This window comes from Lissotriton vulgaris, chromosome 2_1 (assembly GCF_964263255.1).
Source record: "Lissotriton vulgaris chromosome 2_1, aLisVul1.2, whole genome shotgun sequence".
Lineage (NCBI taxonomy): Eukaryota > Metazoa > Chordata > Amphibia > Caudata > Salamandridae > Lissotriton > Lissotriton vulgaris.
In genome coordinates, this window is record NC_141687.1 from 409,801,946 (window position 1) to 409,827,685 (window position 25,740).

The 25,740-nt window shown below is 42.4% G+C and overlaps 1 protein-coding gene across 1 annotated transcript in view; it reads left to right on the forward strand.

The window, feature by feature from the left end:
• ICOS (inducible T cell costimulator) overlaps positions 1–25,740 on the forward strand; it is a 105,821-nt gene that overhangs the window by 61,341 nt on the left and 18,740 nt on the right. The window contains exons 3-4 of the mRNA XM_086955301.1: positions 12,076–12,194; positions 13,008–13,100. Coding sequence (XP_086811427.1) covers positions 12,076–12,194; positions 13,008–13,100 — 212 coding nt within the window. The remainder of the gene's footprint in view (positions 1–12,075; positions 12,195–13,007; positions 13,101–25,740) is intronic.

A 25,740-nucleotide genomic window follows, 5' to 3' on the forward strand; every position in this document is an offset into this window, starting at 1 on the left:
CTTTTGAATTACGTGCACCCTGTTCACTTCTGAGGTAAGATTTGCAAACTCTAATTCTTGTTACCGAAAGCATTCCAATGTAAGGTTTCCATAGCTTCATATATGACCAAAATACTGTGTAACAAACAAACATAATGAGTTCTGCTCAATACTAACTGGACAGTTTTGCTTCCAAAGGTTTCAGCCTCAATTAGTGCATCATCTATTCCACATCTATTGATATAACTTCCTGCACAACGCAACTTTTTTCATGTGGAAAACGCCCATCATTGGATAAAAATCATCAAATTCTACTGGATTGCTCATATAAATGTTATCTACAATTCAGAAAACACCTTAATTGCAGAACATTGGCAGGATAGGCTGTTCTTTAAGCTGAGCGTGCACATTTTAGAATTTCTTTAGAGCTGTGTATGCTGTTGCATAGTTTTTGACTGGAGATGAACGTACTACTAAAAACCCAACCTTCTTCTGTGGGACTGTATTCTGGGAGATCAGAGCATGAATTACAGGCCACGGAGGAACTGACTTTTCATCATCCTTCAGCCCGCATCAAATAATCTATTTGAGAAATTCAGTTAAATCAGCTTTGCAGACCACAGCAACAGGTAGAAGAAGATCTATGTCCTCAGCTACAATTAAACTTTCTGGTAGGCTTTGAGGTCTTGATGGCTTGTAGTGATTTTGCACATGTTTGCAAGGCAGTTGGGTTATAAGTTTGCAACTTTGTTTGCTTGTGCCTACAGCTGACACAGCTTGTTTTCCAGCAGCTTCTTCCTTGGTACAATCTTGAAAAAGCACCACGGCAGTAGCATGTGTGCTGGATGTTCCAGACAAAGAAGAGCTCTCTTCAGAATTAAAATTATCAAGAGCAGCAATTGTAAATCCTTTTCTGGTAAAGTGACTTGGAAGTGGTGTGCTGTCGGATTCACAAGACTTTACAGCATGAGCTGCTAACCAGTTCCTGCTCCATACTATGGGGCAGATTCTGATGTCCAATGGAAAGCCTACTTCTGTCAGTCAGAATTTCCACGACCGCATCAGAACCTATCCGACCGACTTGGTCGGTTTACATTCTGATCTACTGATTACGATGTTCGCGGTCAGAATGTAAACCACGCAGTTATTCTGAATCCCTTCTGACCAGCTCTCAGAGTATCCGTGTCGGTCGGAACTGCATTGTACACTCCTATGGACAGCAATTCCGTCCTCTGGATTACAATGTAAGTTTCCAACAGCTTTTCTGTGCCGGCCTTTCCCACATAAATAGTCTGTCGGAAAGTGACTTTTGGGGGCTCCTTGCAGTACCCCCTTAATCCTGTGGCCTCCGGTTGGGGGCCGAAAGGGTACCTAAGGGACCCCCCTGTAAAACCCTGCATTGTGTGACAGGTGCAATGGGGTGACGGCGACATGGTGCAGGGTTTCCACACACACATCATTTCCCCATAGGAGCCTGTGTTACGGCCTGTTGTCGAGCAGAACACGAGCTCCCATAGGGAACAATGGGAATCCGACCGAACAGTGTTTGGTCGCATCGCAATCAGGCGGGTGGAACTGGCAACCGCGAGTCGGTCGGTCCCGATTCTGAGATGGTATCGGGAGGAGACTTTCCTCTCAACATTGTAATCGGCCCCTATGTTATTATAACTTGTTGATACACCAATCCTATTCATTGAAGCGATTAGCTCTCTACTTTAGCACTTGTCATAGATTGTGTGTGCAGTCATCATGTGTAGCGAAGTTTTTTTTTGCCCTGATGTAATTCATAAGACATGTTTTGGAAAAGACAATACATATACACAGCATAGGTCTGTTGGCTCATGGGATTGTCTTCCACGTATTTGCTTATATATTCAAAGCCATCAGCAATGTTGTCTGGTTCTGATCCGAACTCCAGAACTTTCGTTTGTAACAGTTTAGCTTTGCTGATATCAGACAACGATGTAAAAAATGTTAAGACAACATCGGCCATTATTGTTGACTGAGATCATTTGCGGACATCTGGGACAGCACAAAATTTGTCATTAAGTCCAAATCCGAAATCTTTCAGAACGTTTCTTAAAATGGTTCCTGCTGATTTTCCCGCATCCTGTGATCTTATTTGGCAGCAAGAACTTCAGGAGTCAAACCAGCCGAGAACACCATAAGCGGTTCATACTTTTTGTAAAACTGACCAAAAAAAATTCTGGTATTGTACATTCTCACCAGAAAAGTCTTAATTTAATTTTTATGGCTAAATATAATTTCATCATTTGGTCTCACTGAGTGTGATCCTGTAGCCAGCACTCAGGGGTGGCTTTAAAACCTAATTTGCATGTTCAATGAGTGCAAACTTAACTGAAGGCTGGTAGTTACGTTGCTGCTGAGAGCTTATTGTACATTCTTATTTTTTAATCAATCCACGCAAGCAGTTCGGGTGGGCATGCAGATACATACACCTTATTTTTAGATCAACTACTCCCCTGAAAACTTTGTCTTGGAGGAAACTAGCTGCAGATAAAAACATATTTGCCCTTTAAGACTCCCATACTCTGTGCTTTGTTCTTTTGTCAATTCCTTTGGCCCTTGTTCTGGAAAACCATAGGTAATAGATTGAAGATCCTCTGCTTTCTGGTCAGTTGTCGGAGGTGGACGAGGAGTAGCCATCGATCTTCTAAGTGAATAGCATTGGGTTTGATTGACTCTGATTCTTGTTGTGGTTCCATTTATTGACACATTTTGTCCACACTTTTTTCTATTGTAGCACTTGTTGTTACAGTGATAAAATATGTGATCCTCTTCACTTATCAGTTTCAATCTTTTCTTAACTTTGTCTTGCTGAATTTTTGCAGCATATTGAACTCTCTTCTGTCCAGCAGCAGTTTTATTTTCTTTCAGATTAGTTTGGCATAAGACACATTTTTCTTTGTTGAATGAGTCCTCAGTTTTTGTAGTAAGCTGTCGGGAGGTAAAGAACCTCTCCTACCACCTGCTTTGCTCATGTTTACAAATTTGAATCAATGGAAAACCTTCAACAAAAATAACATTAAAATAAATTTCCAATATGATGGCAAAAACACATCATTATAGAACTGACGTTTTGGAAAGTGTGGAAGTGTTGCTCTGAGGAGATATTTTCTGTCTCTATAAGACTACTTGAACTCCAAAACCTATGTTTTGACACTAAAATGAAGTATATAGGTATCATGGTTCCTGAAATATTACATCATGACTGAAACAGCTCCATCTTTTCTAAAAATGTCAGCCAGAAAAGTTTGGCATGGATTAGCAATGTCTACCCAAGTTAAATTACTTCTCAAATCAATTTTTTGGGAGGTATTCCAAGGGGCCAGGACTGTAATTATCATTCTTAAATTTCAGAGATCCCTATAGTGCAGAAACTTTGCCATTTTTATCCCCACTTTTTGGAATTCCTTTCTTTACCTATTTGATGTACTATTGATCAAAAACTGTCTGGGTTCATTGACAAAATATTGCCTCTGGAAATATCGAGATTCAAAATTATTGTGATATAGATATTTATGTTAACAATATTGTCACTCTATACTTATAGTTAGTACAAAAACATCAACATAAATTATCTTTGTGACTCATATAGCGGTCGATTCTGATCTCGGTTAGAAGGGCTCCAGATCGGATTCGGCTTTACCGTAGCAGGCCCCACTTCACTCAGGCCCTTCCGAATCAGTCCTATTTGAGTACCCAAGGGACCCTCCTTTCCCACCATGCACAGTGTGACAGGCACCATGGGGTGCCTGCCACAGGGTGCACCATTTTCCCAAACACCGCTTTCTTCAATGGGAGCCTGTGTTCTCGTTCCGAACACAGGCTCCATTGAAGTCAACGGGAGCCAGACCGAATCGTAACTGGAAGCATCCGGATGCATCACACTCACCAGGTTGGACTCCCCCGATCTGAGTCGTCTGGAAAGCATTTTGGAACTGACTCGGTCGGAATGCTTTCAGAACAACATCTGAATCGACCCCAAAGTAGTATAAAATATTGTTTTTTAAATATATATAGATTTAAATATGAATACCATTACATTATATATTGATATAATAAAACTATTATATATGTAATATCTATTTAACCCCTTCACTGCTGGCCCGATTCCGCCCCTGTGCTGTAAACAAATGAACAGGGGCGGGTCATGACGAACCCCAGCCGTCATCAGCACACGAGCACTGTAGTGCATGACGGCTGGGGTTCGTCATCAGCATGGAAGGGGTTAAACAAATGTACATTAAACTGATAGAAAAAAGTTCAACACAGATATATATATAATCAAACACAATTTTATCCACGATTCGAAGATGTACTCCCAGGCAGGTAATGTATTTAAAGTGGCTGAAAAACGACATTTAGCATTGATGTTCCTTTCTTTAGCCTAACCCATTTCCTTCCTTGATCCTTTGCACCAACACTCCTGCAGGACCTCCTATTAGCTTGTTAATTAGCAGTATTGCCCTGTGGTGGGCCTCTCAAGTGAGCATATATTAATATATATATTACATATATCTTGTTAAATAAAACTATTAAACTAATAATTTTAGTTATATTATAATTTTATAACTTTTTATATATTTCAAAAATATAAAAATAAAGATATATATACATATACAAATAGCCAATAACAAAAAAATACAAATTAAAAAACAAACAACATAAAAAATGCAATTTACTAAAATTATTTTATTCATTAATAATTAAAAATATAATTTTAAATAAACACAAACATATTAATATAAATTGTAGTAATATAAATTAAACTGTAATATTTTACATTTAGGGCCTCATTACAATGGCAGTCGGAAAGGCTCCGAGCGGCATTCGGTTTGTCCGAATCTGTGTAGGAAGCCTTGTTTCAGACCGACTCGGAAACATTTTCGACCGACCGATTATGATAGTTGAAAACCATTCAGTTGTTCTGACTGAGTTCCGAATGGTATCCGGAGAAACTGAGTCAGTTGGAGCCGACTCAGTACGGCTCTATGGACTGTGTTTCTGACCGAGCGATTACGATGTCGGATTCGGATAGCCTTTCCGACTCGGTTTCTCTGACACAGAACAGCTGTCAGAAAACGTCTTTGTGGGCTCTAGCAGGCCCTCCTTCCCCCTGAGGCCTCCTTTTGGGGCCCATGCAACTATGCATAGTGTGGCAGGCACCATGGGGTGCCTGCCTCAGGGTGCAAGATTTTCCACAACCACCCCTTTCTTCAACAGGAGCCTCTGTTGTCGGTCGGAACACAGAGTTCCATTGAAATCAATGGGAGTCCAACTGAACGGTGTTCGGAAACATCATAATCGGTTGGTCGGACTCCCCGAATCCGATTTGGTCAGAAACTATTCCAAGTCAGTCGGAATGCTTTCCGACCACCATCGTGATGAGGCCCTTAATACATATACTACCCCCAATACAATTTATACAAAAGTGCACAAACTAAAGAGGAATCAAATGTACTAGTACCACTCCACGCAATGCAACAGTAGGTAAACTATTACATTACACAGGGCTAAAATGTACTATTCCCACTCCTGTCAGTGCAACAGTAGAGAAAGTGTTGGATGGCGGAGGAGTAAAATGTACTATTCCCACTCCAATCAGTGCAACAGTAGGGAAAGTGTTGGATAGCAAACTTGTAAAATGTACTATTTCCGATTCCCATTTCAATGTAACAGTAGGGAAAGTGTTGGATTGCACAGTACTAAAATATTCTGTTCCCACTCCAGTCAGTGGAACAGTATGGAAAGTGTTGGATAGCAGAGGGGTACATTTATTATTCCCACTCTAGTCAGTGCAACAGTATGCAAAGTGTTGGATAGCAGAGGGGTAAAATTTACTACACCCACTCCAGTTAATGCAATAGTGCGGAAAGTGTTGGATGGCAAAGGGGTAAAATTTACTATTCCCACTCCAGTCTTTGCAATAGTAGGGAAAGTGTTGGATGGCAGAGGGGTAAAATGTACTATTCCCACTCCAGTCAGTGCAACAGTAGGGAAAATGTTGGATTGCGGAGGGGTCAAATTTACTATTCTGACTCCAGTCAATGCAACAGTAGGAAAAGTGTTGGATTGTGGAGGGGTAAAATTTACTATTCACTCTCCAATCACTGCAACAGTAGGGAAAGAGTTGGATTGGAGAGGGGTAAAATGTACTGTTCCCACTCCAGGCTATCCAACATTAGAAACAAACGAATTCACTTCAGCATAATAACATAATTTCAACACACTAAACAATTAAAAATATAAATATTTACAAATTTGAAAATATAATGTTATTTCCTAATGAACATTAAATACAATAAATATGTATTACAAAGTTAAATAAATATCATAAATTACTACACATATTTTTATAATTTAAATACAAAACCATATTCTCAAATATTAAAAACTAATAAATGCAATAGTATTTACTTTTAAAAAACACAACAAAATGTAAACATACAATACTAAATAACAGTTTTTTTCACAAATTACGTATTTGAATTCGTTAGTACTGAATTAGCTTTCTATCCTACTCATCACCAAAGTACACAACACTTATCTAAAAAATGTTATTAAAATAATATTATTTACACATTACATAATTAAATATTAGTTAAAATATTAATAATAATTGTTTATTCTTTGAACAATAATAGTTATTCACCACCCCACCATTTATCCATAAAATGAAAATACCCCCACAACAATTATATAAATTAACAAATTATTATTTCCATCATTTTCATAATTAAATCACAAGTAAACAATTAATATTGAACTCATATTTAATTAATAATTTTTAAATAACTTCTCAAATCTATTCTTACAAATTCAACAGCTCAGACATAATATATAATTTAAATAATATTTTATTTACATATTTAATAAAGCTTTTTGTCATTTCTATAAATAAAATAAATAGACATTATTTATTAATTAGTTAAATTAATTTCCTACACACCCTTTACACATACAAAAATAACAACACACAAAAACAATAAAAATGTTTAATATATTTCACAGTTGACTTAATTATCATTTAAATAATTAATATAATTTAGAAAGGAATTATTAGCAAAAACAATTATTAAATAATGTTTTCTGTTTTTACTGATTTTTACAGTTAAATGGAGACAGAAAACAATGTATTTCCTGTCTGTATTTATTTTTTAAAACCCAAAAATACTGAAAATGTTGCTTGTTGTGAGCAATTCTCTGTGCTGTCTTTTTTGAATTCCAGGCAACTACTAATGCAGATAGACAACATGGTGATTCAGCATGAGATTTCCTTAAATTCAGGCATATGTTAACATGTAGGGCCTCATCACGATTTTGGTCGGAAATCATTCCACCTGAGTTGGTCTCGGAATGGTTTGTGACTGAATTGAATTCGGGGAGTCCGACTGACTAATTACGAACACCGTTCGGTCGGACTCCAATTAACTTCAATGGGAGCCTGCATTCCAACCAACAACATAGGCACCGATTGAAGGAAGGGGTGGATGCTGAAAAAGCTGCCCACCCTGTGGTGGACAACCCATGGTGTCTGCCATACTGTGCATGGTTGGAAAGGAAGGTCTCTTGGGTACCCCCACGGGCCCCAAATGGAGGCCTCCAGGTGAACGAGGGCCTGCTATGGGCTCCCAAAGTCAGATTCCCACAGCCAATCAGTGTTGGAGAAACTGAGTTGGAACGGCTGTCTGTACCCGACATCGTAATACGTTGGTCGGAAATGCGGTCTGTTGACCTGTACGATTCAACTCCAACCGACTTAGGTTTTCTGAATACCGGTCGGACATGAGTCAGAACCGAATCATAAAGTCCGAACGGTTTCCAACCATCATAATTGGTCGGTCAGAAATGTTTCAGATTCTGTCGGAAACAAAGCTACCCACACAGATTTAGACGAACCGAATGCCGTTCAGAGCCTTTCCGACCAACATCGTAATGAGTTCCATATTTGAAGTATATCGCTTATATGTACCTGTGAGTGTAGTGTTTTGCTATATGTGCCTTCCTAATTTGCTAAATCATGACAGGCATCCATTTTTTAATTGCACGATCAGGAGTGAAAAAAGTGGAAATAGCACATTTTACAGCTCCATTGTTTCTCAAAAACATAATAAATATGGATAAATACCAATGCGATGGCCAAAAAGTGAATATGGATAAAAATATACAGAGATATTAAAAAAATATTTTCCATGAAACCGGAAGCCCTAATTACTTCACGCCTCAACCCGCAATGGTACTAAAAATGAAAAATAAATGATAACATTACATTTCCAAACTACTAATAATTAAATAATATTTTAGAAAACATTAACAATATTTATACATACAAAAACATATACAATTCAAATACATACTAAAATACATTAAAATAATTAAAAAAACAATATTATTAACAACTATGGGCCGTATTACGATGTCGGGTGGACTTTTGCCCGCCCAACACTGTTGTGGAAAGGAACCGCCCAACCTTAGGTCTGCGATTCTGACCGCACTATTACCTGTGGGCGGTAGCAAACATCCATTTCACAATGGACGCTTGTGTGGCGGGCAGAAAAGGGCCACAGCACAAGCTTCCATTGAAAAATTGATGTTTGTAGGGGGGAGCCATAGGTTCCCCCTAGGACCAGTAGAGGAGGGCTAGGGAGAAGGGGTCCGTACTAGGGGGCTCCAATATCACTTTACGACAGCCTTTCATGTCGGAAAAGCCGACATGGAATGGCTGTCGGAAACCAACATCATAATCCCGATGGCAGAGCTGTTAAGAGTTTTTGTAGGCATCAGAATCCTCCTGCAGGTTTAAACTCTTACCACCATCACTCTAATACGTGGGTTGGAAGTTAAACCCACCATTCCACATGACATTCCACCTGACATCGTAATCAGGTACAAATTTTAGTAAACTATATTAATGACTTCGATATTTTCAACACTGATACTACTTATGTAAAATTTATATTTTTGATAACGATATTCTTGCACACGATATTTCTATATCACAACATTTAACACTTGTTTTTGTAGGCTGATATTTTTTTTTCGATATCTTGTCTGAATACCGACTGCCCGTCAGTCCTCATTTTGTTTTTATGGGAGTTTGTTGACTCCCCAAGTTGGTACAGATTTGTTTCCTCAGCAGGAGCATTGAAACCAGAAATCCTAGATTGTAATTTAGCATAGCCTAATGCAACAAAACATAACATAACAACATAATTTCCTTTCCTCACATCAATGCCTCTTTTAATACTTATTTACTCTCTCTAAAAATAGTGCTGCTGTTGATGATGTATGACGCCACATATCGCATCATATTCACATCCATTAAAAGCACGTGTTGGCTGCATTAGAGACACCTTACCTCATTGTCATGCCTGGATTGAAATGGTGCGTACTGACCCTGCACCGCAATTAAACTCAAAGGCAGGACACATTGGCTGCTAGTGATAGCAACAAGGCTTCCACACTGGCATCATTTGGTTGAAACATGACATGGCTCCTGGTGACAGATGTGCCATATGTATTTAATTCATGTGACAGAATTTCTAGAGAGCAAACCTAGCTAATGGGTAATAGAACTCTGGATGTACGCCCCAAGAGATGACTGACATTTAAAGGAAAAATGGACAATTGATGGACAGAATGCAGAACAATGTCATACATTCACCCCAGTACAGAGATCTGGGCCTAAATCCATTGTTTTTTTTATCACCATGCCTTTCCAGTTTGGACCAAGCCATATGCAAATCAGTCTTGCCCTGCACGAACTGCCAGGCCAGGTCCTTTCTGGACTGGAAACAAGCATCTTAGGACCGGTTTCAGGCTTTCAGCCCTTATCGGCCAAGATAGCTTGACTCCAGTGGCATGTAGAGCATGGGACCCACGTCTGGGCATACCTATCCCACTCGGGGTGACAAATGCAAAAAGAACAATTGATGAACAGAATGCAGAACAATGTCATACATTCACCCAGGACAGAGATATGGGCATAAATCCATTTTTTTTGCCTACCATGCTATTCCAGTTTGGACCCAGCCATATGCAAATCAGTCTTTACCCTGTGCCCAATGGGAACAGTCCAGCCTGACTGCCAGGCCAGGTCCTCCCTGGACTGGAAACAAGCATCCTTGGACTGGTTTCGGGCTTTCAGCCCTCATCAGGTCCTGGCTTGGCAGTTCGGCTGGACTGTTCCCATGAGGCACAGGGTCAAGACTGATTTGCATATGGCCAGGTCTAAACTGGGGTGGCATGGTGAGCAAAAGAATGATGGATTTAACCACATCTCTTGACTGCGGTGAGTGTTTTGATTTGTTCTGTATTACAATTACAATCAATTGTGTGTCTTTTGCTGACATTTAAAGAAAGCAGAACATTCATAGGAGTAAGAGCCTTATTATGATGACGATGGGACTGCCACCGACAGCCCGTCGGTGGTGGTTCCACCGCCAACGGACCCATAGTATCTGCCCCCCATATTGTAATGGCGGGCAGATGGGTGGCTGTGGGAAAGACCAACCACCACACATTTGACAGGCTCCTGTCAGTGACAGTCTTGACAGTGGGTCTGCCACTGGGGTGGCAGAGTGGGATCATATCCCTACAATGTTGGCGGTGCTTACCAGGCTACGCCGTAGGGATTATGTTGTCCCTTTCCGTCCCTTTATCCCCACCATGAAAAGGCAGATGGAAAGGGATTTTGGGGGCCCGCACCAGGCCTCTCTTGCTCCCTGGCCTTTTGATATGGCCACTAGGGGTCAGAGTGCCCCCCACATATCCCTCCACCATGTGGCAGGCACCGCATGGTGCCTGCCACGTAGAGCAGGGATATGTCAGGTGCCCCTACTTTACAAATTCAGCGGGGGCTGCAGCCAGCAGCACCCGCTGCAAAGCAAAGAATAGGCATAGCGACCTCCATGGTGGCAGTTGCAAAAAAATGCCTGAGTTGGGACCGCCAACAGCCTGTTCGGTGGTACCGATATCCAATAGGGTGGCAGGCGGACATAAGAACGCCTGGCATCCTAATCAGCCCCTTAGTTCTTAGCGGGTGAAGAAGAAATCATCTCTGTGTCCTTAAAGTGTTTTTGAATGGCAAAAGGATTGGGATCATTCTGATATTGACAGGGATGTTGCTCCAAATCCTAGGCATGGAAATGGGAAAGGCATGTATTCTTGTTTTCTATTTTTTGGTGTTTTTACTTTTTGTGGAGTATTTTGGTTGCTAGTGTAATGCTGCCCATCTGAACTGGTTATTGTCTTTGCTAGGTATGCAAAACTGCAGTTTTTGGTGGCCTCTTATGCGACCCAGCTGCTCTTGTGGATGATTCAGGACTATGTGCTTTCAAGGAACAGTACAGGAGACAGACTTATTACGGCTAGTTCTCTGCTATATTAATAGAGATAAAATGTATATAGAGTTAGTCAACACCACCCAACTGGGGGCATATTTAAGTGAAAATGGCACCGCATGGTGCCGCAAGCAATTTTGCTGCACCAAGCTGTTTCATTTTCAAAATGCAGGGGTGCGCCATATTAACAAGAATATGGTGCATCCCTGTTCTCACCCCTCCGCCAGCACTAAAACAACGGCCAAGCACCAATGCATGCACCCTTGCACCACCTGCATTGCAGGGATGATTACGTTTGTGCAGTAAAAGACAGCTTTCTGCACAAAAACAATAATTAAGGGTTTTTTTCTCCTTCTGGGTGTCCTGCAGAATGCAGCACAGATAGAAAGAGCAAAAAATAAAGAGAAATGATGGTATTTCTCCTTGTTGCACCACATTAATGCCTCCTTTTGGAAGGCGTTCATTTTTGGCCCATCCTCAGATTTATATATCTTTGTAAATCTGGAGCAGTATCAAAAAGCAACACCCATTGCACGCCCCTTTGCCGCAGAAAAACTGCTTTGAAGAGGGCCATATTTACAAGTCTGTGTTAAGCTATGCATAGTGGCTTGGCGCAGTCTTGCATAGATGGGCTTGCATAGAGCCCCAAAAAAAGTGACGCTCCAGTGGTGTTAAGGTTCTTGTAAATATGCGTCTGGGTTTTGACACAAGCTCTAATTTCCATTTTCAGACAAAGAGTTGCAGAGATGTGAATGTGGGCCATTTCTGCCTTTCTGGTTGCTAATTGGTATAGCTGTGACAGTACTGCTTTGTCCAGTTCTCCTCATAGCTCTGTGCCTACGAATGAGGGTGAGTCATTTTGAATAATCCAAGGAAAAAGATATTTTAATATATATACATAAATGTATGTTATGGTAGCACATTATTGTATAGCATAGAATGCCTGCATGAGGCCACCTCAGATACAGGGCATTTCCATGCCGCCATATGTTACTTTTTGTTTTACCCTGGTGTACTTCACCACATACCTCTCCTTTACTCCAGACCCAGATCCCCAATGGAATATACTCACCTTCTCCACTGTAGTTATTTCCTCCGGGTGTGTTAATTTCTCACCATGTCTTCAATCACCAACCTCCCTTCGTGACCTTACAGAGTTTACTACTTGCACCTCTCTTCACACAATTTCTTATGTAGAATATGTTTAATAGTTGCAACGTGTTAATAGTTATTTTCTGAACAGTCGATAGTTTATGCTCTGTTTTTTGGAGATGTTGCCTCTTGAACTGTTCACAACAGTCCAGATGAGGTCTCACCAGTTAGTTATACAGCTGTGACATAACATGATTTCCCAGGTAGGGTAAATTTCCCCAACGAACATCTGAGCATCCCTCTGCCTCTTTATGTGGCCTAGTGGTGCTAGCAACATTTTAAACCATTTAGGTGATTGGATAAGATTACTCCAAGATCTCTAACTCACCTGTGATGTCCTCCACAATCTAAGAAGGTAGCTACTGGGAGGAGGAGGGTAGAAACCAATGATTCAATGGGAGGGAAAATGGTAGGAAAAAGGTAGAATTAAAGACGATAAGACATAAGAAAGAGAGGGAAGAGAGCAAACAGTATAAGAAACCTCATTACTTTTTTTTCTCTTCAATACAGCTTACGAAGTCTGCACCTGCCTCACATGAGCCCGGTAGTGAATACATGGCCATGGCAGCTGTCAATGCTGCAAGAAAGAGTCAATTCGAAGAGGTTTGTATGAAATAACTTGTTGAAACCTCACCTTTCAGTTTTTTCATGTTTAAATATTTTATCAACTTTTTACCAGCAGAAAAAAAACAATTCTAGCAATGTAGCACTAGATATAATGAAGCCATGAGCCACCAGCAGGGTCATACTGAAGCAGTTAGACCCATGATCATGTATATGTAAAGATGTGATGCACAGGTAGCATGATTTCAGTTGGCGTAGCCTGCCTCAGGTTGAACAAAATATGCACCACAATAAATAAAAATTACTGAGAAGCACACTACCTCACAACATGCACGTGCGAAGTAGCAATTAGTTTTAAATAACACACCAAACCTTCTTCTTGAGGTGCTCTTGCTCAAGCCTTTGCCACAGTACCCACCATTAAAAAGTCCACGCAGTGTGTGCAGCAATGCATATGATCTCATGTCTTCCCTCAAATAACGTCATAGCAATTCAAACAAAATGAGGTACTCACACCTCATAGTGTCAATACATTTTTCTTGGAGTCAGTAGACGACCCAACACTATTGCCATACATCAGTTGTACATGAACAAGTGTCTGAATTGTATTTATCCCTACCTCAATCCTCAATGAATTTTGGCCATGACACTGTAGAATTCTCATTTACTTCCCACATTCTAGAGTTGCTATAGTGGGAGCCCATAGAGCTATTTTCGTCTAGCCCATGATGTAACAGTTCACCACAGAAGTCTAGGCATGTTACCTATAGGAGCCCCCTCTCACTTCCCACAACCTGGAGGACCCACAATGATGCCACCTTCTATGTATGAAGCTGTCAGCCACTAGCTAGAGGTAGCACTAGGTTGCTCTTGCACAAGAACCATTACTTCAAGGTGCTACATCTGAACAAGAAAGAGCTAACTCTGGCAGTGTAAAGACACAGGGCCTCATTATGATGTGACTCAGAAAGCCTCCGACAACAGGTCAGAGGCCTTCCTGGGGCTTTCTGAGTCACATCGAGGGTTTCCCTTCTGACCACCACATTACAACGCAGGCAGTCGAAAGTAAAACTGACAATCATTCCGGCTGGATTCCGATGGGCTCAAGGAGCCCTTCTGGCAGGCGGAGACCTCACCATAATCCCTATGGATGGCGTTTCAGCCGTTGGGATTACAAATTTACGATGTCAGTTTTCAATAGGCTTTCAACATCGGGCTTTCCGACACTGAAAGCCTGTCAGAAAGTGACTTTATGGGCCCCTAGCAGGGCCCCGGTCTCCCTGCGGCCTATGGTTGGGGGCCAAGGGGGCACGTATGGTGCCCCCGATAATGCCTGCACTGTTTGAAAAGTACCTTAGGTGCCTGCCTCACGGTGCAGGCATAAGCAGATTCTCCCATTTCTCTATAGGAACTTGGGCTACGGTCGGTTTACGGCCACAGCACAAGCTTCCATAGGGAAATGGGAGTATGCAACTGCACTGTGTGGGGTCACATTGTAATACTGCATCAGAGACCATTGACTGGAGGTCAGTCGGTCCCGATTCCGGAGTCCACCCCATATCGTAATAAGACCCATGTATTAGGTCTGTGGTGGTCTTTCTTCTGAAGGTATCCGTGGACTGCCTCCTGTGAGATCAATAAATTCCAGACTCAAGACACTCCTTATGTGTCATTCTAGGTGTTTGCCAGAGCTTTCTGTACATTCCTTAAAACATCTAAGTTAGGATAAATCACATTCTGAAGATAAGTGCCAGAACTTGTTTTCCAAAATGCATCTTAGCCTTGAAAATAATTATTAAGCACACCTCTATAACTTTGATGATAAGGTTTAAACACATTACTGAATGTGCTCCAAAGTCTTCGGATGTTTTCCTCCTAGCTCCAAAGAAAACAAAGAAGACTAAAGGCTAAACACGTTTTTCACCAGGCACCTGAGCAAAACAGGTTCCAAATGTAGGAGGAACGGATATGTTTTCCCCCACAGCTGCTGCAGAGGTGGGTTTTGGGTTTAATTGAACATGTCTACTGATCAAATGTAGCACAAAGGTTATTTATGAACAAGCATATGTAGGAGATTGGGTTATTGGTTGAGTGGGGTGAAAGTGAAACCCTACTCAAAGAGCAACTACAATTGTTAGGGTGAAACACATGCAAACCACAAATGTACCTGTGCTCCAGCCTGTGATATCTTAGAACAAAAGCAGTCACGCTTAATTAACTTATAGGTAATGTGTAAAGCATTTATAAAGCGCACAAACAGTAATGAAGTGAAACACCACAAGAAAAATCACACACCAATTTAGAACAATAGAATAAAACGTAATAAAGTATTTGACACCAAAATGACAAAAAGCTAATCAGCAGAACAGGAGATATGCAATTTCAAAGGTTTTGTGAAAATCAAGTGTTAAGAAGAAAAAAGCACCAACCTTGGTTATCTGTTTGCGGTAGACCATGTCCAAGTCTCAAGTTCAGAATGACCAACATGGAGTGTGAGCTGGATACCGGTTTGAAGATGTGTTGAGCCACATCGCACAGCAGCGGAGTCGATGACCACCAATGATGATGTGCGTTATGAGGTCTTGTGTTGTCGTTGAGGAAGTAAATCGGACTTGCGGAAACTGTGGTGCATCGGAGTAGGGAGCTAGATGGGATGCGCTTGGCAGATGGTTGTGCTGGCAGCAAAGGAGCTGCCGGTGTGAGTGAGGACTTGCGCTGAGATTCTTCAGTGCTAAGGATGAGCTGCGGTGCTCTGCACCGGAGTCGATGGCGAGCTGCTCCGAGATGCAGGGAGATGCGTCGATGTCTATAGAAGCCTGCTATGTCAATGTGGCTTTGAACAGTGCACCAGCCAACTGATCCTAGGAGAGATACTGGAGTTCTGGGCTCAAACAGGCAGGCTGTATTAATCAGTTCAGCTCACAGCAGAAGAGGAGTCCTGGTGCAGGACCAGCAGGGCAAGGGCAGCAAAGCAGTCCTTGGTCAGCAAGCAAGTCAGCGAAGCAAACGTCACAGCTGGGCAGTCCACAGGTCCTGAAGTGATCTGAAGGGTTGGGTCAGAGCGTCCATTATATATTCATGGTGCCACCTTTGAAATTGGATAAACTTCTAGAGTATTCCCCCTACAGAGGTCCTTGGAATTCCCTCCCTCCCTGCTCTGGTCACAGCTTGTCTGGAGCATGAAAGACTAGGGTAAAATGCTTTGTGAGTGTGCTGAGGCAGAGACATTGTGATAGGTAGGTGTGGTAGGTGATAGCTCCACCTCTCATCAAGTCAGAGATGGCCATCCTGCCAACACGTATTGCGCCTCTGGCTCACTGTCGGGGAGTAATACACAAAGACCAACTGCGAGCTACACCTAGTCATGTGACCCAGTGCACAGGCTGCAGGACCCAATTGTTTGGGACAAGTAACTGCCAACTTTCTAAAAGTGGAATTTTCTGAATTGTGACTTAAAATACAAAAAAGAAGGTTTTAAATTATAATTCTTTAGAGCCCAGACTCAATGCCTCTACCGGCTCCCAATTGAAAGTTATCACTTACTAAATGTAATAAGGTAACCCAATGTTAACCTATGGGAGAGGCACATCTTGCAGTAATATAAAACGAAGTTAAGAGTTTTTCACTACCAGGACACATAAAAGCTCAGATTACATGTCCATCTTTTTGAGAACATTTTACCCTGCACCTATGGGCTGCTTTGGGCCAACTTATATGTATTAAAAAAGACGTTTTCAGCCAGCAAAAAGTCTATTGTACCAGGCTGCAATGGCAGCTTAAAATTGCACAACCAGGCTGCAATGACAAACCTGAGACATGTTATACTTAAGTGGGTGGCACAAAAGTACTGAAGGCCCACCAGCAGTATTTAATTTTTATGCCATGGGAACAGGTGGTACCACTTTACTAGGGCCTAGCACATAGATTAAATGGGCCAATTGAGTGTAAGCCAATGTTGCCATGATTAAAGAAGAGTTATACATAGAACACAAGGGTACCCAAAGTTGCAATAAGCTAGGGACCTTGGGTGATTATATATTTACAGAGACAGTGTCCCTAGACCAGTCTCTGTAAAGACTGGTCTAGGGACACTGTCTCTGTAAATAAATGATTAAAGAAGAGAGCACAAGCACTTAAGCACTGTTGGTAGTAGAATGTGATGTTTATTTAGACCCCAGTCTTATTAAACAATATTTAAATTACAATAAAATAATGCACACCCTTGAATGTAAAATACAAGTCTAAAATACAATAAGACACAATTCATTCTACGATAAAATATGTACAATCTCACCAACAATGAATTAAATGAAGGTCTCCCCTCGGGTATCAAAATTTATCTCAGATTGACTATAAAAAATGTCAACAGCCAATAAATGTCACCCCATGGCAAGTCACATCTAGGAATCTCATTTCAACCAATCGTAGACTTGCTTGTCCCCTATCCCTAGTATTGTTAGAAAGTTAATGAGTTACTTTGTGAGGTAGGGAGTAATATTAGTTATTTGATGCATTGTTTATCTTGTGACAACGTATCTAAGATAAGGTTGTGCTTTTTAAAGAAGGTTTTAAACTGTTTTAATGTTATTAGCTATTTTTAACATGTACTGACCAAACATGCTTTTTAACTAGATTTTCAATTAAATATATTCTGTGTTTTATAATATGTTTTGTATGACGCTTTTATGACTAATATGTCCAATGAAGTTTGTTTGGATTGGATTGGATTGGATTTAATAAACAAAGGATTTAAAAAAGACTTCGGATGGGATAAAAACCACCAACAATCCTCAAGGTTGTGAACTGAATTCCCTTTCATGTTAAGGCCACATTGGCATATTTTAGCCCACATCTAAATCTCAGAAGCCTTTGACGCATCTTGATATTTGGTAATCTCTCCAAGTAAGGAAAGGTTTCACCATCCGTCCTTAAACTTAACAGATGGGAAACCGCTTGCTTTTCTCTCGGGTAAGTAAGGTCCTCCTCCATTGAGACCTGCCTTACTATTCTTTTAAATGTTACCTTACTCACTGCAATCAGACTGATATCATCTACTACATCTGATTTCAATTCCCTACAGCATGTTTGAATCTCCCTCTAACTCCACATGCCCAAGTTAGCTGGCTATACATTATCTCCATTTTGCACAGCTGGGAGATGTTAGAGGTATTCCCACTCTCTATTCGTGTCCTAAATGTTATTATTACACTTCAGCACTGGGTAGCAGTCATAAAGTGTGCAGATTTAAGGCCAGCAAAAATTAAATCAGCAGAAACAGGAGGATTGTCGGCAAAAAGCCGAGGGAAACCAAGCCAAGGATGGCTCTCCTATTTGTGATGTCTATCTGGATTTGGCAGTAACCTTCACAGAAAGAAATTTGTTGTATGCAATGTGCATTCTATGGAAATAAACTTGAAATAAACCTCTTTATCAGCGTTCAGACACAGCAAGATACAAGCTTCACACTGATGCAATGACAAGACAAATATGTCTCTGCAGAAGGTAAGCATCAGCAATTATTCTCAGGGCCACGGGTTTGCCGAAGGTTTCTATACTCACTTTTACCCTGCAAACTATATAAATACTGTGTACATCACATACTGGCCCTTACGGCTCACATTCACACAAGTACATTAACATTCTTCACTTTTCCCATGACCTCATCCTAGGATATCTCCTTCCTGAAAGCTGTATCCTAGTCTGGTAGCACAGTAAGAAGGGGGATGCCAATGAGTACATACAAGCAGGCGTGAGATCATTCCCAACTGATTCCTTCCAGAGTTTGTCTAAATACTGGGCTTTGCCTAGTGTTCCTATCAGGGAGAATGTCATGGACATTTGTAATGTCTTGAGCAGGTTCTTATCCAATGACAGTGAACCAAGGCAATAACACTACCTTGGAGCCTTGCAATACAGAGGAGAGACTGCTAGCAGCGTCATAGGTTGTACAATCACATTTGATTTCTTCAATTCCGATCTAAAATAATAGAGAACAGTAGTCTTGTTGAAATACATAGCAGATCATAATAGATCAGGTGCTTACCCCACCCCCCAATAAAGTAATTTTCTTCTATCAGATGAGTTAATGATGATGAGTATGAAGACATCTACATTGAGCATTTATTTGGGAGCAACACAAAAAGTTGTTTACTTCATTTTAGTAGTGAAATGAGAGATCAGTATGTATGCTTAATCCTTTCATGTGTTTAATTTACATCACATAAATGCTGACTCCAAACCCTGTTTAGTCTATTTAGGGAGCCATTAGATTTTCAAATCACATCGTTAGCGATATTGTGGTGGTATGGTCTAATTGGAAAAGCACAAATGCAGTTACAGCAGGAGAGGATGTGGTGAAGGACTGGGTTCTTTTGGACCCAGCGGTGCCAGGGCACAACACCTGAAACCTTCGTGGGTAACCTGCTCCGGCGTACAAGTCACAGAGACACGGGACACTTCCTTCGGCGTCAAAGATTCAAGGTTTATTTGCTGCAGGGAACACAGAAGTCACAGGAAGTACATCGAGTGTAGTTCGGGGAGACTGCTTCAAATTGGTTCTGTGGATCGCTCCTTTTATACAGTTTTTACCCATATGATAACATTGAACACAAAAGTTTACAACCCGGTTCCCACATTTAGCTCCCAGAGGGGTCGCTTTGGTCACTTTGAAACACACAAGGTCCGGAACATAAGTGCGGAAACATTTGGCGGTTCCCAACTGTAAAAACCCATCTTCCCACCATTAACAAATTCCAATCAGCAGTAGAGTAGATCGAAATAGGAACGAGGACAGGTGCAGAGGAAGACGGAGACAGTGGGGAGATCGGAAAGGGTGTAAAAGGGGAGGTATCGGGAAACACGAGATACAGGCATCAAAGGGATGTGCCTAATGAGATGCACGGCTGAGACAATAAGCCCGTGCGGCAAGATGAGCCTCAAGCGGCGCCATCTGCCTTACAGCAGCAACCCCCTTGTCATAAAGACACTTTCAAAGAACACATGTCTTCCGCAGATATCTTGGGAGTCCCAGGGTCGCGAAGCGGACGGCGTCCGTTCGCTGGCTACTTGAGGGCAAGAGACAAAATGGATGCCGTATCTAAGATGGAACCCGTGGGTACAGATGAAAAAACCCACATAACGAATGAACGGTTTAAGTTAGCACAGCGAAACTGCGCACACTTACTAAACTCGTCATTTGCGGTTCATAGATACCAGACTCGCCCATATCCGTGCGAGTCGAAAACACCACTTACAATTGTCACGGAACCTCAGACGCTCCTTTTGCCCTCATGTAGGCAAGCACTAGTCGGAATCATATTCGATATTCATCAGACCATCAAGATGTTGTTGTAGCATAGCTCTGTCCAACCGAGTCCCCTTGGTAACAGATGGTTGTCTCATACACGTTGTAGCACAGAGGCCACATAAGGCAGGACCACACTGTACACAAAGGCAACACATGAACAGGAACACTACCACAACCCCGATGATCACCAGAATCTTCCAACCCCAAGTCGACATCAGGCCCCAAAACCATCCAAGTAGCGTCCAATCCCCTACATCCACGTGTATGGATTCGGAGATCTTATGCAACTTCGAGATGGCTTGATAGACAGTAGGAGCATTATCTGGAATGAAAATGCAGCAGCTCGAATGGATCACTTTACATACCCCACCGCGATCTGCTAAGACGACATCTAAAACCATACGGTTTTGTAACGTCATAAGTCTCTCCGCCTGAAGTTCTGTGGTGATATTACCAAGGGCACTGGCAGTAATATTAGCTGTCGATTCTACCACTCGAGTCAACTGTCTCAGGTTCCTACTATTAACCATAGGTCCCCAAAACGGGAGGAAACCCTTGAAAAAGTCTCCTGCCTCTTGACCGGCAGTATCCTCTTCGCTAATTACGCCTCGTACAACTCTAGTCTTATGATAATCGGCATCTACAGTGAACGTCGGAGGCAACAAATTTGCAATAAAACATGAGCCCATGAAGTCTGCGGGCAACCATGTATATGCACGATCATAACAGATAAAGTAGGTACCCTTGGCAGCCAGAAACACAGGGGACGAGAACATTGGCAGAACGTAACTTTCAGTGCAGGCACTTGCTCCAAGTGGGGCTTGCGAACCACGACCCACAAGACAAAGATTACCTGTGTGGGGTACGACCCATATTGGAGGCGAGCTTTTAAGCTGCTTTTCACTAGTGAACATACTATATTCCCCTCTACTTAGGACCCTATAGGCTTGTCTCTCTTCATCAGGGATAAGAAAAGGATCATGGATCTCATCTTCCATATCCTCTATTGCCATCGATAGCAGCCTCTGATACGAGGTAGGACCAGAGTTGGGGGAACGTTGTTCTTGAATGGGGTGGAAACCCAGTGTGCTTCGAAGCATTGTTTGGAATGCTCGAGCTGACCCTTGGGAACTATACGGTAATACCAGATATGGAATTCCCTTACCCGCAGTATGTGGCATCAACCCACACACCCAACAATTAGTAGTGTTAACCACTAACTGATGCTGATGGAGGAGCTGAATAAAGGAATTGTTGCGGAATTCTACACGTCTAGCCTGCTCGTGTTCCGGTAACATATGAAAGGAATGAGGAGAAGCAGTAGAAGTAAGGTTAGGGTAAGGAGTAGGAGTAGGGGTAGCAAGTAAGAAGTAAGACATAGTGTAATACACCCCACCCGTCAAAAATGCAGAAGCAGTCAAAAACAACACAAACAATTGGAATATGAAACATTTGGTACGACTGAGTTGCTGCAGCTTGACTCTGTACGCCTGAGCTCCTTCCAAATCATTCAGCTTCGAAAATGCCATTCCCTACGACCGTCCGCAACGTTTCTTGACGCACTTCGTTCTGTGCAGCAATAGTCAATCCCCAGGAGTTCCTAGGAACCGACGGCCTTTAACCTAGCGTCAAGACCTACTGTCCAGAAGGAAGTACGCGCGCGGCCCTACGGCCCTCAATACACAATATGTATATATATTAGCACAATATTTCTCAGCTGTGGAAGTAAAAAGATACAAGGAAGAAGCTTGATATATGTACAAAAAAACTTTCAATGATACGAATGTTCAAAATTGATCATGGGAAACGAGAATATTGCAATTGTCAATTTCAACAAAGCAAGAAAATTTTATTTGTCCTTAGTGTGAGATCGCAAAGAATATCGATGTTTCCCGGGACGTGTCTGCTCGTCGAACAAAGGATCCGTTGAGGAAACAGCGTCCTGCTGATCAGTTGGTTGATCTGGTCTTGAGTCTTTTGCTGACAAGTGTTCAACAGTGGCTTTCTGCTGCGCTGAGGGTTCTCCAACAAGCTGTGCGTCGCTAAAAGGTACAAACGCCGGCAATGTTTCTGTTTCTGTTGACGCAATGCCTTTCCTTACCCACGGGTCTGCCGGCAGAGGAATAGGGACTCGCTTACAATGGGTAGCATGTACCCAATTTTTCCGCCCCTCAAGACGAACGGCAGTCCTCGTGGCCAGGAGTACCTGGTAAGGTCCGGTGAATCGGGGGTCCAGATTGTTCTTGCGTGAGAAGTTACGAGTAACCACCCAATCCCCGGGCTGGAGCTGGTGGCCTGGACCCTCCGTCTGCGTTGGCAAGGCGTCGTAAACCTGTTGGTGAATTAACCTCAGTTTAGCAGTCAAGTCATGTAAGTAGTCAATCAACATCGGATACTCAAGATCAGAGAATATTCCTGGCCTAGGAACCCCCCACACATTCGCAGGACGGCCGAACACTATCTCATAGGGACTAAGCCCTATTCGGGAGTGTACAGTCGCCCTAGTTGACAGTAATGCTAGAGGCAAAGCATCAGGCCACGAAAGTCCAGTCGTAGCCTGAATCTTCGCTAGTTTTAGTTTAAGGGTGCCATTGTACCCCTCAACCAATCCAGCTGACTGGGGATGATTGGCGCTATGGAATTTTTGATTAATTCCAAGGCCCTTACACACACTCTTCATCACACTTCCAACAAACTCACTTCCGTTATCTGACCACACGACTCTAGGCATTCCATACCGAGGAAAGTATTCCTTCAGTAGGATTTTCGCAGTAGACAAAGCAGTATTATCTTTGAGGGGATAGGCCTCGATCCATCGGGAGAATGCGCAAACCACAACCAAAACGTATTTCAGGTTATTGCATCGCTCCATATGGATGAAGTCCAATTGGATCACCTCAAAGGGATACGAAGGAGGAGCAAAACTGCCAGGGGGAGTTGGGGTTCCTTTGCCAGGATTGTACATTATACACACCATACAATTCTTCACCAGACGTTCAGCACACTTTGTAATGCCATCATTCTTCCATACATCGGCCAGCAACTTGCAAATGCCTTTCGCGCTAATATGTGCTAACCCATGTGCCATTGTCACAACGGCCAGCACATACGCATCAGGCAACATCCATCTTTTCTGATCCGACAAATCAATCCAGCAACCATTCACATCCAACTTTCCCGTACTTTCTTTCCACTTCGTCTTTTCAGTGTCGGTGGCCTCATTCTGAATTGCTTTCACGCTCTCTATGGTATCTTCACACATACTTGATTCTGCAGGCCACCTAACCGAACTCGTCACATACATTCGAGTGCTAAGGTTCCGGGCAGTCTCCTTAGCAATCTCATCTGCAAACGCATTACCACGACCAACATCATCCGTCACTTTACGATGCGCACTACACTTAACAATTGCAACTTGTGCAGGCAAAGTCAATGCATCCAAAAGATCGTTCACAAGCTGGCCATGCTGGATTTTCGTGCCATGCGACGTCAAGAAACCACGCTCTCGCCACAATCGTCCAAAACTATGCGCTACACCGAAAGCGTACTGGCTATCGGTGTACACATTCACACGTTTCCCTTTTGCTAACACACATGCTCTAGTGAGAGCAATCAGCTCTGCAGCTTGGGCAGAATTCTGATTCAATCTTGCAGTCTCAACAACAGTATTCAATGTTACAACAGCATAAGCAGTAGTCACATCGCCATTCGGCAACTTAAAACATGACCCATCCACATACAGGGTGCCATCCGGGTCTTCCAATGGGGTGTTTTTAAGGTCCACACGACCTTTTGTTTCCTCTTCTGTCCGCAAGTAACAGTCATGTTCTGCTACTTCATCTGACTCTGCACTAATTGGTAACAAAGTTGCCGGATTTAGGACATTACAACGTTTTATCTGAATATGGCTTGCCAAGAGCGTCAATTCGTACCCAGACAACCTCGCACTCGTCAAGTGCTGAGTTTTCGTTCGATTCAAAAGAGTATCGACTGCATGCGGAACCATCACCGTAAGCATATTATCCATGACCAATCCTGCTGATTGTCGGATGGAGACCGCAGCTGCCGCAGTTGCTCTCAAACAACTCGGCAATGCTCTAGCTACTGGGTCTAAGGTCGAGGAAAAATATGCACATGGACGTTGCTTACCACCAAAAGGTTGCGTTAAGACACTCAAAGCACAACCTTCCCTCTCGTGAACATATAACGTGAACGGCTTGCTGTAATCAGGGGTACCTAACACAGGAGCCGAACACAATGAATCACGTAATTCAGAAAAACTTTTCTGACATTCTTCCGTCCATGGTAAAGGAGTTGAAACATCCTTGCACGTAAGAGCCACCAATGGTTTCGCTAGCAATGAAAAATTAGGAATCCACTGCCTGCAGTACGACGTGATACCTAGAAAGGCACGCACATCTCTTTGGGTTTGTGGCACAGCCATTCGCGCAATCGCTGCAATTCTCTCTGGGGTCAATCTCCTTCCCTCCTTTGACAATAAGTGACCTAGATAGGTTACTTCTTGACAACAATATTGGAGTTTAGAAGGTGACACCTTGTGATTTAACTCACAGAGATGTTGCAGCAACGACACTGTAGCAATTTTGCAAATGTCCTGAGTATCAGCAGCCACCAATAAGTCATCGACATATTGGATTAAAGCCGCACCAACCGGCAACTTAAACGCATCCAGTTGACCCTTCAAAGCTTGACTGTAAATCGATGGACTTTCACAGTAGCCCTGAGGAGCGCGTTTAAACCGGAAGCTACGTCCACCAAGAGAGAAACCGAAAAGGTCCCTGCTCTCTTCGGCAATCGGGATGCTGAAAAACGCATTTTTCAAATCAATCACCGAAAACCATGAAGCAGTAGCTGGAATCAGAGTCAGTAGCGCCGTGATGTCAGGCACAACAGGGAATTGAGGAACCACAATTTTATTTACCTCCCGTAAATCGATAACAAAACGATAAACAGGCGGTTTGGTAGGATCAGTACGTTTAAGAATAGGCAGTACAGGGCTATTGCACACGTTTCCCCGAGTTTCTTCGATGACATCTTTCTCGATCAAATCATAGATGATCGCTAACAAAGCTCGTTCACCATCAAGGGAGATACGATATTGGGGAATACGTGGCAATCGCACATTAGATTTCAACTGCACAACATAAGGGGAGATATCAAGTAGGCCCACATCATTTGGACCCGTCGCCCACAAAGACGCAGGAAGAGAATCCAATTCCGGTGGAAGCTTATCGAGGGACAAATACATGGGAGAGACTACCCTCTCTCCTAACGTAAGCTTCACACCCGTAGGGGAACAATACAAAGTCGCATACAAACGTTTTAGCAAATCCAGACCCAAAAGATTTTCGC